At 39.0% G+C, this 12,913-nt stretch overlaps 1 protein-coding gene across 2 annotated transcripts in view; it reads right to left on the minus strand.

Moving 5' to 3' along the window:
• Positions 1 to 12,913, minus strand: part of FAM21 (Family with sequence similarity 21) — a 58,992-nt gene that overhangs the window by 41,278 nt on the left and 4,801 nt on the right. For both annotated transcript variants that reach the window (XM_083120906.1, XM_083120908.1), the window contains exons 2-5: positions 9,829 to 9,954; positions 7,124 to 7,318; positions 5,046 to 5,188; positions 917 to 1,127 (exon numbers count right to left, since the gene is read on the minus strand). In XM_083120906.1, the coding sequence (XP_082977032.1) occupies positions 917 to 1,127; positions 5,046 to 5,188; positions 7,124 to 7,318; positions 9,829 to 9,954 (675 nt within the window). The remainder of the gene's footprint in view (positions 1 to 916; positions 1,128 to 5,045; positions 5,189 to 7,123; positions 7,319 to 9,828; positions 9,955 to 12,913) is intronic.

Here is a 12,913-nt window from a genome sequence, read left to right on the forward strand (position 1 = left end):
AGGAGCGTCGGGATGCCGAGACTGAAGAGGATTGCCAGAAGCTAAATAGAATCGTTCAATAGATAATAATTTTAAAAAAATAAAAATCATAAATGAATTAAATACAAAAAACTAAACTAGATACGGAAGTCCCTGGAAGAAATAGAACAATTAAGTAAATTGAAATTAAAAAGTAACAACAAATTATGTGACCCTCATATAAAATAAAATTAAATTATTTTCTCTCTTTCTTCCGGGGGTTCACTGCAGTAATTAAAATGGGCACATAACCAAAATTTCAGATGTAAAAAATTTACATAAGCACCACAGTGCAGGATACCAGGTGATTCAATTTCATACATAAATTCATTATAAATTACATTATTTTTTGATGCTTTGTACTATTGCTTACATTTGGTCTCACAATAAATTATATATACATCAGAACACAAAACTACCTCTACTTTAGGTTTTCAGTATGTAGGCCCAACATAAAACCATACATTGGTCCAACGTAAAAACAACCTGTTGGGCCAATGTTGGAACCACGGCCAAGGGTATGTTCTTACGTTTCAGTACGTTGACCCAACCACTTTTGGTAACTTGGGTTAGGTTATTTTTACAACACGTTTCTGCCACTTTTGGCCTGCCTGGAATTCAAACCCAGGACCCCTGGCATTGTATAATGTCATGCTAGCCTCTATGCCATGGAGGTCGGCCCCTACACAATAATCAGTGCATGAGGATTTTCATGCAATGTACACTTTACCATCTACACAAGGTAGACTAATAATATTTCTCTCAATAATATTGTACAGTATTACAGCATTACAAGCAATACATCTATACAGTAAGCAGATGATCACTCCAGTCTTTCCAGATAGTTAATACTAAGTACATATATTTTTTTAATTTTCAATAATGTACAGACACTCACAACTGCTATTTTTGCCATTGGCTGCTTCAGGACTAGTTGCTCCTCTTCATTCTCACTGTCACTGGCACTTGATTCAACAAGCTTACTTTCCTCCTCACTAGGTGTATCTGCCAGGCCTACTTTGTCATCATCCATAAACTCTTTTGAACCTATCAAATATGGCAACGGTCGCAAAAGATATGGATTCTTTGGTTCAAGAATTGGCTCTGGACTGTGAAGGAAAGCAATAAATTGAAGGTGAATATTTATTTATAAGTAATAAAATTCATTGCAAATATGACTATCACGAAAGATCTAGTAATAGAATACCGATAAATTTAATAATAATATATACTGATAATTAATGTTGTTAAACTTCTGGCAGCTTTTTCAAATACTATTAACCATAATAAACTTCTATAATTTCATTATACGAGGCACATGTCAAAAAAAAAACGATAATTTTTTTACTTGGGACTGGCAACACTGACGAAGCTGCACGTGCACGGAAGCATGCTTCAGTATTCTGTGCCTGCAACAGAGGTATATTTCTCAGTGTGTGCATACGTGTGAGTAGCGGAATGTTGAAATGGCTGCTGTAATAGAAAATCCAGCCAAATGCGAGGTGAGGTCGGTGATTTGATTTCTCAACGCAAGAGGACTGAAAGCAGCTGACATTCATCGGGAATAGTGTGCCATTTACGGAACAACAGTAATGAGTGAAGGAAAGGTAAGACAATGGTGCTGTGCTTTTCGGGAAAGACGTTTATATATTCATGATGACGAGCGGAGCGGAAGGCCTAGTGTTCAGACTGTAACGGTCGGATTGACCATTACTGGTTTTGGTAATATGTTAATTAATTGCTGGCCAGCTACAAGGTGTAGGGTTAAGTATTATGTTTCCATGAGTGTACTTTTATGTTATTATTGCATGTAAGTGTATATGCTTATTGGATTGTGCTTTCTGGATGTTAGATTCCTTTGTTTTTTACCTCCCCTGATGGAGGAACTAGCTGTCTTTCAAAAGACCGTTGCAGTGGAATTTTCCAACGCTACGGGGTCCACGGACGTTTACCCCAGCTATAAAAAAGGCGAGTCGGCTTCAGCAAAAAAACAGTGTTTCCCATTGATCGACGAAAGAGGAACGTCTCTTCAAGTTTAGTCCACTTATGGTGGCTAAACTGGATATAATAATGTAGCATTTGGTTAAGCCAACCCCTGTTGCTGTCCCAAGTCCCCTTTTAGAAGAAGCTTTGAATATGTGGATATTTCCGTATTGAATAATTGATGCCCAAAAGAAGGAGTGAAAGCATAAGGAAACGCATTTGTAATGAACGGAATATCATTTAAGCTGAGGATAGTCCCACAGAGATAGTTATGCTAACTCTGCGGTAAAGGAAGTGCCGATGGTTATGCCACAGGTGCGCAATTATATTGATTTAGACATTTGGTAATTTGGTCTATGCAGACCCACATGGAAACGCTATGTAAAATATGTATATTTATAACTACGTATAATAAACCAATATATCCTACTAGAATGTTATGATTTAAAGAACTACGGTACTGTCCATTTAACAAGTTGTATATTCACTTTCTGTGCATGTGTAAACGAACAAGGGACATAAAAATATAATAATCTGCTCGCTTTGCACCCAGGGTGAGGTGAAAGGAGAGATTGATGGATTAAAGTAGGAAGTAATCCAGAGGGGCGGGTAGAAACAAGGGATAGGGGGGCCGAACTTTCACAAGACGGACAACCTTGTGCAACGTGTTGATGAGAAAGTGCAATCCAATTGCAGTTTCATCATTACTGATCTAGGCAAGGAATTTCCTGAAGTGTCTGATAAAACATTGCACCGAATTGTAACGGACAATCTGGGTTATCGTAAACTGTGTGCGGGTGGATGTCAAAAATGTTGACAAACACTCACAAAGATGAAAGAACGAAATCAGCACGTGATTTTTTGGCCCACTGGGAGAAGGATGGGGATGACTTGTTTTCTCACATAGTGACTGGAGACGAAACCTGGATATCGTACGTCACTGGTGAGTTGAAACAGCAATCCATGCAATGGTGTCACTCCGGTTCACCAAAACCGAAGAAATTCAAGCAAACCACCATCACACCGCAAAATCATGGCAACCCTGTTTTGGGTTCAAAAAGGTGTAAACCTCGTGGAATTCCTGGAACCGGGAGGAACCATCACAGCAGATGTGTATTGCCAAACACTGTCTAATCTGTGACGTGCCATCCAAAACCAGCGAAGAGGAATGTTACGGTCTGGAATTCTGCTTATTCATGACAACGCCCGCCCACACACAGCTGACCGTACTGTTGCAACAATTCAAAAATTCCGATGGGAACATTTTAATCACCCACCATACAGTCCAGATCTTGCCCCAATTGATTACTTTCCTGTTCCTTCATCTCAAAATGTGGCTTGCTTCGCAACGTTTCAATGATAGTGAAGTTCTCAAGACATCAGTTCTTGACTGGCGGAGATCCCAGGCGGCAGATTTCTACGTACAGGGTCTATGTAAACTTGTTCCATGGTACCAAAAATGCTTGGAGCGTCATGGTAACTATGTAGAAAAATAACCAGGGTATGCACTTGTATAGCATCAAAATAAAAATTTTCTTACTTGATTTTATCCCCTGTAATAACCAATCGGCCCTTTTTTTTTACATGCCCCTCGTAATATGTAATTAGAGAACCGGTATTCTTTTTATATGCTGGGATCATCTGATAAAAAATTTACAAAATGATTAACAATATTAGTATTGTTCTGAAAGACGTTGAGTACAAAGCCTGTCCTATGCATCTGCATGATAACACTCATCTCATATGCAAACATACTGCGTAATAACCTTCAGTACTTATGGATGATCATTATGTTTATTTGTATTAGATTGATTTATAAGTTGTAGAACTTCACAGTTGTCAAGCACCATGTTGTAAACTTCAGGATAACATATCCGAGTGTCTAAAGACAACGTAAGTTGTTTGGTATGATGTAGTTCTCCACTCAAAAAAATTACAGACTAATCTTAGTAATAACAAATTAACGACCTAGAAAGAATATCTGTAGCCTAAACAAGATCAACAAGTAGCCTCAAGAATAAATGCTGGTTGAAAATGGATAAAAACCATGGCAATAGGCCAGCAGATGCCAATTCCAACAGAAGGAAAAACCAAAACAACGCTGTATCAGCTAATCCTTAGTAAAAACACTTTGAAGGATTAATAAAATCACTTCATTTTCAAAAACACATCCAATTACACTAAGAGAGACAGGGCTGGTTTCCGGAGCAATGAAGTGCATGAGACCATCACAACATAAGATTATTTTATTTATTTCCACTACTGCCAATTATATCCCTGTCCCACATTTCTTACTTTAGTTGCAATATAATGAATGTGAATTATAATACTAACCCTGCATCAAGTTTTACTTTAAAATACCCTAATGCAATTCATTGAAGATTTTGAAATCACTAATTAGAAATATATGAATGCAAAGATCTCAGATGTGAACCACACAGACGAAATGTTGAATTTATGCAGCTTTCCAAGAACTCAGAATACATGACGTGTTGTGGTAAATGTGATGAAAATATTATATGGGGGAATGGGGGTGGGGGTTTTCCACGTTGCCTTCTTGTTTATGAGACCAATTAATTTTAAGGGTCCACTGCCAATGAGGACATTTAATTAAGCAGTCACAAAAATAAGACCAGCAACATGAAACTTTTCCCATACAACTCGAGGACATGCTTTCCAAAATTTGAAACGAAGTACTAAAACATGACAGCATGAACCTATAGTATTTTTATTATTGTTATTTTGTGTCACGTTTTGCCATTTTTGGCTAACGGGGACAATGAGGGTGAGTGAAGACTCATGTGAAAATGGAAAAAAAATTACCCATGTGAAAATCGTGAAAAGACACTCGAACAGGACACCCATGTACATGCTGGGATTCAAACCTAGGAAGTTATATCAAAAGTTGACTACTTTAAAATGCTCGGCAATAGGGCTGGCAACAGTGTGAATCAGTTCTCACTTATAGAGGAACACCATGCTCACAATTCATCCACGATACAGACCTGCTATCAAAATTATGTAACACATGCTTAGTTCCTTACCTAACAGGACTCTCTTCATCTTCACTATCACTGGCTATCATTTCTACTTGATCGAACATTGTATCCAACACTGACATGCCCACTGATAAAGCTTCTTTTACTTTAGCTACCACTTCGGCTTCATGCTCCTCCTTGCTTTTTGTCTGAAACAAAGTTCAATATTTAGTCAAAAAAAATATATGGTATCACAAATATAAATTTCATGCGACAGTTATGACCAAAAAAGTGTTATATTCAGATGCATGTACATATTCAGATCTCAATAACACACTAAAAATGATGACCAAGGCAGAAATTTATTTAAAAAAAACACACTATGAGTACACGTGACGTTTCAACCTTTTAGCAAGGTCTTCTTCAGACTCAAAACAAACTTTGAATGAAATATAGAACACACAGGAATAGCAATAGCGTGGCCTGATGATGTAGCTTACTTCAAGAATATTTTTCTACTCCCAATGATGTGACACGCCGTCACGAAAATTTGAAGTTTTTTCTGCATCTGGTGAGTGTTTCCTATCTCCTCTTTCACTTTTTATTTAGCCCTTGTGGCCCTCCTTCCTTTTATCCTATATATATATATATATATATACACACACACACACATACATACATACAAACACACACACAGCATAGGTCTAGACACAGGAATGTCTGAAAATTTCTTATCTGGGACATTCCTTTCCAGGTATTCCTGCAAGTGGTGTCTAATTACTTCACAGGAGAAACATCACGTGTAGTGTTTTTTTTTTTTAAATAAATTTTTGCCTTGGTCAGCATGTGTTGTAAAGCATGGAAACAAGGCTTAACAGTGTTATTATCACATCCCACAATTTCTATCCTCTATGACACCACTAACATACACCTCAAAACGTGAATTATCTCCATTTTGTATTTATTCCATTTCTTTGTATCTATTATGCACAATATTATTTTCATTACATAACATCATATTTCCACCTCTTTAGGCTAATTACAATGATACAGATGAATGATGATGAAGCGCTCGGAAACTAACACCCACGACTAAACTAGGGCCCAATTGATTTGGTTTACTTTACTTCGATTTTTTGACACTTTTGGTTAACCATGAAAATGTGGAGAATGATAATATGAAGAAATTGATGAAGGGACACTCATAAAGAACACCCATGCCCTGGCTGGTATTCGAACCTGTGACGCTTGCATCATAGCATGCTGTGCTAACCACTCTTCCATGGAGGTCGGCAATATAATAAAATCCCCGAAATCTTTGGTGGTGGTATTGTGTGTCAACCACTCAACATACTTAGCTGACGACATGGAGATCTTGACATATTATTTGTAGAGTCACATATTTATGGTGAATAAAAGATCAAGATTTTGGTACAAAAACTTGGGATATTTCGAGATCAAAAGCAATATACAACATGGCATTTCAGTGTTAAAATGGAGAATAAAAATCTAAATTTGATTTAAAAACTATAGTTATTAGACAAAACTTCACTTCTAATAGCACATTTATATAGTTATCAGAGTATTAAATTTATTCCTGTATAAAGGAGTCCATGTTTGCTCCTCAAATATTTACAGCAGAATGGATTTTCCCTGATTTGCATAACTCACAGGATAATTCAGACCTGAGGAGTTGTGTCTGTAAATAAACCCTAAAATTTTGTGTTTAAGAGTTTATTTAACTCATTTTTCAGTTCATATCACATCATTTCATGACTAAACATAGTAACAAAATGCACCTCACACGTTTCAAAAACATGAAAAATTAACACTGCAACGTGTTATTTCGTGTTTTAGTCAAAAATGAAATATCCATGCCCTTAATAATTTAATAAGTACTACCTATCATCCTAGCATCATGTTTTCTCTCCTTGATATTTTCCAGTTCAAGTACTTTTTTCCCTACTTGATGGTTCAGTACACTATCAGGTACCTGAAAAGCCTGTGATTCCCAAAAAATTTATTTGCAACATTTGTTAAACAACAAAGCACAGTTAGGTTAACATGTTGACAACTGCTCAGGAAGATGAGCACGTCTCACTCGACATAGTAGTTTAACTGCCTGTTCTTTAACATCTACTAACCTTCACGTCTACTTTCTTGTCTTCAGGAGGAGTCTCTTTCTCTTCGTCATCATAAACCCTGTTTTCTACAAACTGTGTATTAGAGAGCATTAGAAACATATTTGTTACATTGTTTACTTCGGTTGCTGCTGCCTTCATTTCTCCCATAACTGAATCGACAGCAACTTCTGTGGTATGAGTTTGCTGCAGCAGGTTCTGTGAAAGAAAGGGGAAAAAGCAATGAGATAATGAACTTGTGCAACTGTATAATACAACGAACAAAGAGAGATCAAAGGTCACACAAAGATAATAAAGTTAGAAGTCACCTGGCATCCAGTTTTGTTTTGGCATGTCACAGAAATTCTTTAAAGTATTAAGAAACCATTGATATTACATTATCATTTTCTAACACCACTATTCAGTTGGCTCCGACTGTCTTGTATTAGAACCAGGATTAATTCCCAGGGTGGGAATTCTTCCAGGAATCTCTAGTACCGAGTCAGTCTGGGGTTCAACCAGCATCTAATGAATGGATGATACTTGTGGGCAACCCTGGGGGATAAAGCCAGCTGCATTATGGTACTGAACACATTACCTCCTCTACCTTTAAATCCATTGATATTAATAATAATGATGAGGATAAATGATGACTTGTTGCACCATTTTATAGAATTAAAAACAGTCCTGAAACACCTTCAAGTATTTACGAGGCCCATCCAGAAAGTAAGTTTCCCTGGGGCAGTCTACAGAAAGAAACACAATTGCAATGGACATTTTTATTGGAACCGATACAGCAATTGTACAGCTATTTTGCAACATGTTTCCCAACCGGAATTGAGACATTTGTCGCATCGTGGGATCAACTTTTGTAACCCTGTGTCGTAGAAGTCTGCTGTCTGGGATCGAAACCAGTGTGTGACAGCCGTCTTCACCTTGTCACTTTGCAAATGCTGACAAGACAGGAATTTCTTGATGTGTAAAGATGGTAATCACTGGAAGGAAGATCCAGGATATAGGGTGGATGGTCAAACACCTCCCATCGGAACTCCTGCAGAAGATCTGTCATGAGTTGAGCAATATGTGTCCGAGCGTTATCATGCACCATGACAACACCGGCACTGAGCATCCCGAGCCACTTGTTCTGAATGGCCTGTTGCTGTTGCAACTTCCGTAGTTTCACAGTAGCTACAGTTCAGCGATTAACGTCTCACCTCTGGTCAAGAACTCAATGAACAGAATGCCCTGTCTGTCCCAGAATGCCGTGCACAGCACTTTCCCACTCTGCTTGAATTTCATCTTGCATGGAGATCCACTGAGACACCAATGTATAGATTGCTGCTTGGTTTCTGGGGTATAGTGTGCGACCCACGTTTCATCGCCTGTGATGATCCAGTCCAGTAACTCGTCTCTGTCATCATGGTACTGCTGCAGAAATGTCAATGCTGCTCCTGTGCACTTTGCTTTGTGTTTGGGTGTCAGTTGCTTTGGCACCCACCTGGCACACAATATCCAGAACAACGGATCCTTCGTTACGATTTTGTGCAACAAGGAGTGAGAAATCTGTGGAAAATGGCTGCTGAGTTCCGTAATCGTGAAGCGACGGTTCTCCACAAGGCGCTGTCACACCTAGTCGTCTGTAACAATGGAGGGCCGCCCACTGTGCTCCTCATCATACACATTTTGCAGACCTTCTGCAAATTGCCTGCACCAGAACAAACCATCTGCTTGCTCATGATATCTGTCCCATACACCTGACGATGAATTTCAATCGGTGCTATGCCTTGTGCGTTCAAAAACTTTATCACCAACCAAACCGCACAGTCTGGAATAAGAACCGCCATCTTCAACCGCTCCTACGGTGCTACTGTGAGCTGTCGAGGAGTGCTGCCTGTTGCCTACGTTATGCATACTAACCTCTCGCATCGCATGGCCTGCTATTTGTTAGCCATTCAGGAAACTTACTTTCTGGATCTGCCTCGCATAACTTTGCCTTTTCTGCTAAGTTGTTAGTTTACAATATCGGGAGTGGAGGATGCTACAGCAACATAACAAAACTTGCCTAATATACTAATGCTAGCATTTTGATGAGGTAATCTATACATGCACACACATACACAAAAATACGGAATAGCCATCAGATTTCTACTTACTGTGAAACACATATATCAAAGTATTGGGCACATAAAAAATCATTCTACAAGTAATTAGTTATTACGTCTCATTAAATTGCACAGCGAATCATTTTGCCAATTCATATTATATAGAACAGTTGCATGTACGATGACAAGGTAAATATCCACCAACTGGAAGTTCAGCCTTTAAACTAGTCCTACTCAAGAGATTCATTCAGGAAGACACCCTACATCAGATAACATCAAACATGCATATTTCACGTATCAAAAGTTTTTCTGCTTTGTAATGATGTAATACACACAAATGATCAGTAGTTCGTGATATTAAAAGAATAAAAACAAAGAAACACAAATGGATGGTCCGAAGCTGAAGCCAGTACCTTTGTAGGCACACTGAGCCAGGCACTCAAAATACCCCAAAATTTTAAGATGACCAACACCTTTCTGTTTACAAAACTGATAACAAAAAGTACATAACAGATAGTTGGGGCTCAAGTCCGCCACACAGTCAAAAATTATATAACTGACGAACACTTAACATTACTATCACACATTAAATTGTAGACAAGACTGTTTTAGGTTAGTAAAAATTACCTGTGAAAACTCCTGTAAGTGTTTCAGCAAGCCTGCATCACCAGCCAAACTCCAATTGGTACTGTGCTGCCTCATCTCATCAGTGGACCATGCTCGCTCCCACAGCTTCGCACTGTCGCTGCTTCCCTGAAACAATGAAGTTTCTTTGAAAAATCTATTCTCTGAAGCAACATTAACCCTTAGATGCCAGATCAGGACAAGAACAATCTAGTATTTATGTCCACATCAGATAGGGAGAATGACGTATAGGCACATTTAGGTAGCTGGTGGTTCAATCAATGTACTGCCATTTTAGTTTGTACCGATTCATGAGCTCTAAGAGGCATTATCACTAATTTCATTACTAACAAAGCCATGTGACATAACGGGGTCAGAGGGAGCTATGTCACATGGCTTTGTCAGTAATAAAATCCAATATAATTTGTTTCAGTTCTTGTCTTTACTTATTTTGCTGAAATAGGAATTTAAAACTGTGACAGTGCAAATGTGACACATGAACATTATTCCCTTTTCTAAGTTCCAAATTACTAGTAGGGATGGGGTTAAAGCAAGGAAAAGATTTTAATTATGAAGGAAGCTTTTGTAGAGCAAGGGTTACGAACAGATATTTTTGTCGGTAGCCTGCAAACACCCACCTGTGCTTGCTTCCAGTCTCCTCTGTTGGAGGAGAAGAAGGGCTCAGGTGTAAAATATGGTAAGTGACATTTTGGTCATTATTGAGTTCATTAAGCAGAAAGGTTATTACAAGCTATAAGCTATACTGTGGATAAAATGTTTTTGTGTTGTGTTTGCCAATTTCAAAAGGGATCAATGAGTCCAATACAAATTGAATGACATGGCAATTACACACGAAAATTGAAGGATGGCTCTTTTTACTTTGCAACTCAGCAATGACCAAAATGTCACCATGTTTTATCCAGCATCATATAAGGCATGTTTTTTCCAATTTTTCATACATTAATATTTTCTTTCAGAATGTAAAATACATGGATAAATAATTGTGCGAGAGGGAAACATATAGCAACCAATACAGATTCCTCCTATTTCCAAGCTTCAATCAGTGGCAGTACTTCGGGAGGGAAAGGGGGGGGGAGAGATTCATTTCTATGCATTTTTACTTCAAAGATGTTTTTGAAGTTTCATTTCTTTGCTAATTATTAACACATGTCTCTTCCATTAGCATGACATTATACTCTGATGTATACTGAACAAAACCAGGTATCATTGGTGATTAAAAAAGGCAATGGTTATACCCAGAGATTGGATTAAAAGTAATTAATTCTTGCTCTGAAGTGGCCTTCCTGAAGAATGCTCTACCAGTAACAACATAAATAACTGTGAAATACATTCTACCATATGGCTGATCCTATCAAATCACTGCAGATTTAAAAATTTGGCTAGCAACAGTGCAAACATTTGTAACGGCATGTTTATTATTCTGATTTCATGATACATATGATGCAAAACATGTACTGTACTCAAGTCATGGAAAAAGCTGTATTAACAATCTTCCCACTAAAACATGTGCACCATGCATGTTACGCAATATTTGGTAGGCATAGGTTGCAGATCTGCCATCCATGTACAGTCACGGAAACTTCTGGGTTGTAATGATACCATTGAAAGTCAATGGAGATATTACCTAGTCATATTATAAATTCTGTTACAAAGTTTAGACAGGGATGGCAACACTGGTTGGCAAGGTAAGCCTGCAATTTTGGATCAAACAACAGCCAGTATCATTGTGTGTTTGCCTGTGGAAGTGGAAAGGTGACTTTCACTGTGAGTCGAATGGAGTGGGGTGTATACGAGAACCATGTGGCAGTAATCCCATTGCACAAAGTTGGCAAATCACCATCGGACATTTTCAACACCCTGAAAAAGCTTAATATCAGCAGGATGTTCGTGCATCGGACCATCAACACATACTGTGACACAGGGACAATTGAGGACCGCCCCAGGAAAGGTAGACCTTGCAGCATAAGAAGCCAGAAGCTCGTGAAAGCAGTGGTGGCACGGATTCGACTAAATCCTGTCAGGAAACAAGCAGAGATGGCTTGAGAGCTGAACATTTCCAAAATGTCGATGTCGCGTGTGCTCCGAAGTGACCTAGGACTCCGTCCTTATTGGCGAAATACTGGTCACTTTCTCACTCCACAGCTTAAAGTCTGGAGGAAGCAGAAAACAAAAAGACTCCTTCAGCATTACGCAAATGGTGGCCACAGGAGGGCCCTTTTCACGGAAGAAAAATCTTCAATTTTGAAGTGTCTTACAATCGTCAAAACGACCGTGTTTATCCCTCGACATCCCAGGAAGCTTGTGAAAACATGCCACGGATCCTCAGAGGCCATCATCCCGCCTCAGTGATGGTTTGGTGGAGGGGTTTCGCATGATGGCACAACTGACCTCCACTTCTGTGAACATGCTATGAAAACATCTACAAAAGTGTACCAAGCGACAGTGTTGGAGCCACTTGTGAACTTGTTGACCCGCACCATGTTCAACAACGAGCCATAAGCTTCCAGCAGGACTCAGCACCGGCCCACAAGGCAAAGACCTCACAGGAGTGGCTTCAGAGGAATGTACCTGATTTCATTGCTCTGGCTGATTGGCCCTCCAGCAGCCCCGACCTAAGCCCAGTGGACTACAGGATGTGGTCCGTTTTGGAGGGCATGGTCTGTAGGAAGAGGCATCCAAACCTTGCACGTCTCAAGCATTCTCTTGTGAAGGCAGTGGCGGACTTTCCCCTCGAGACCGTGCGTACTGCGATCGATGACTGGCCTCAGAGACTTCGGGCCTGTTTGAAGGCCAGAGGTGGCCATTTTGAACAGTGACTGGTGTTCTGTGTTGGCAAGACCTGTACCTTTGTAACAACCAAATATTAATACATTAGCTTGCTCACTGTGCCTGTAGTTCATTATTAACTTTGTAACAGAATTTATGATATGACTAGGTACAACCTGTGACTATACATATTATCAAGATAAAGAGAACCGATTCGTTGTGTAAAGTTAATTTATTTGTTTATTTGTGTGCATCCATTGCATACTAACCACACCACTAAGTAACCACAATCAAACAGGTA

The sequence above is a fragment of the Lepisma saccharinum genome, chromosome 4 (assembly GCF_977018435.1).
Source record: "Lepisma saccharinum chromosome 4, izLepSacc3.1, whole genome shotgun sequence".
Taxonomy (NCBI): Eukaryota; Metazoa; Arthropoda; class Insecta; order Zygentoma; family Lepismatidae; genus Lepisma; species Lepisma saccharinum.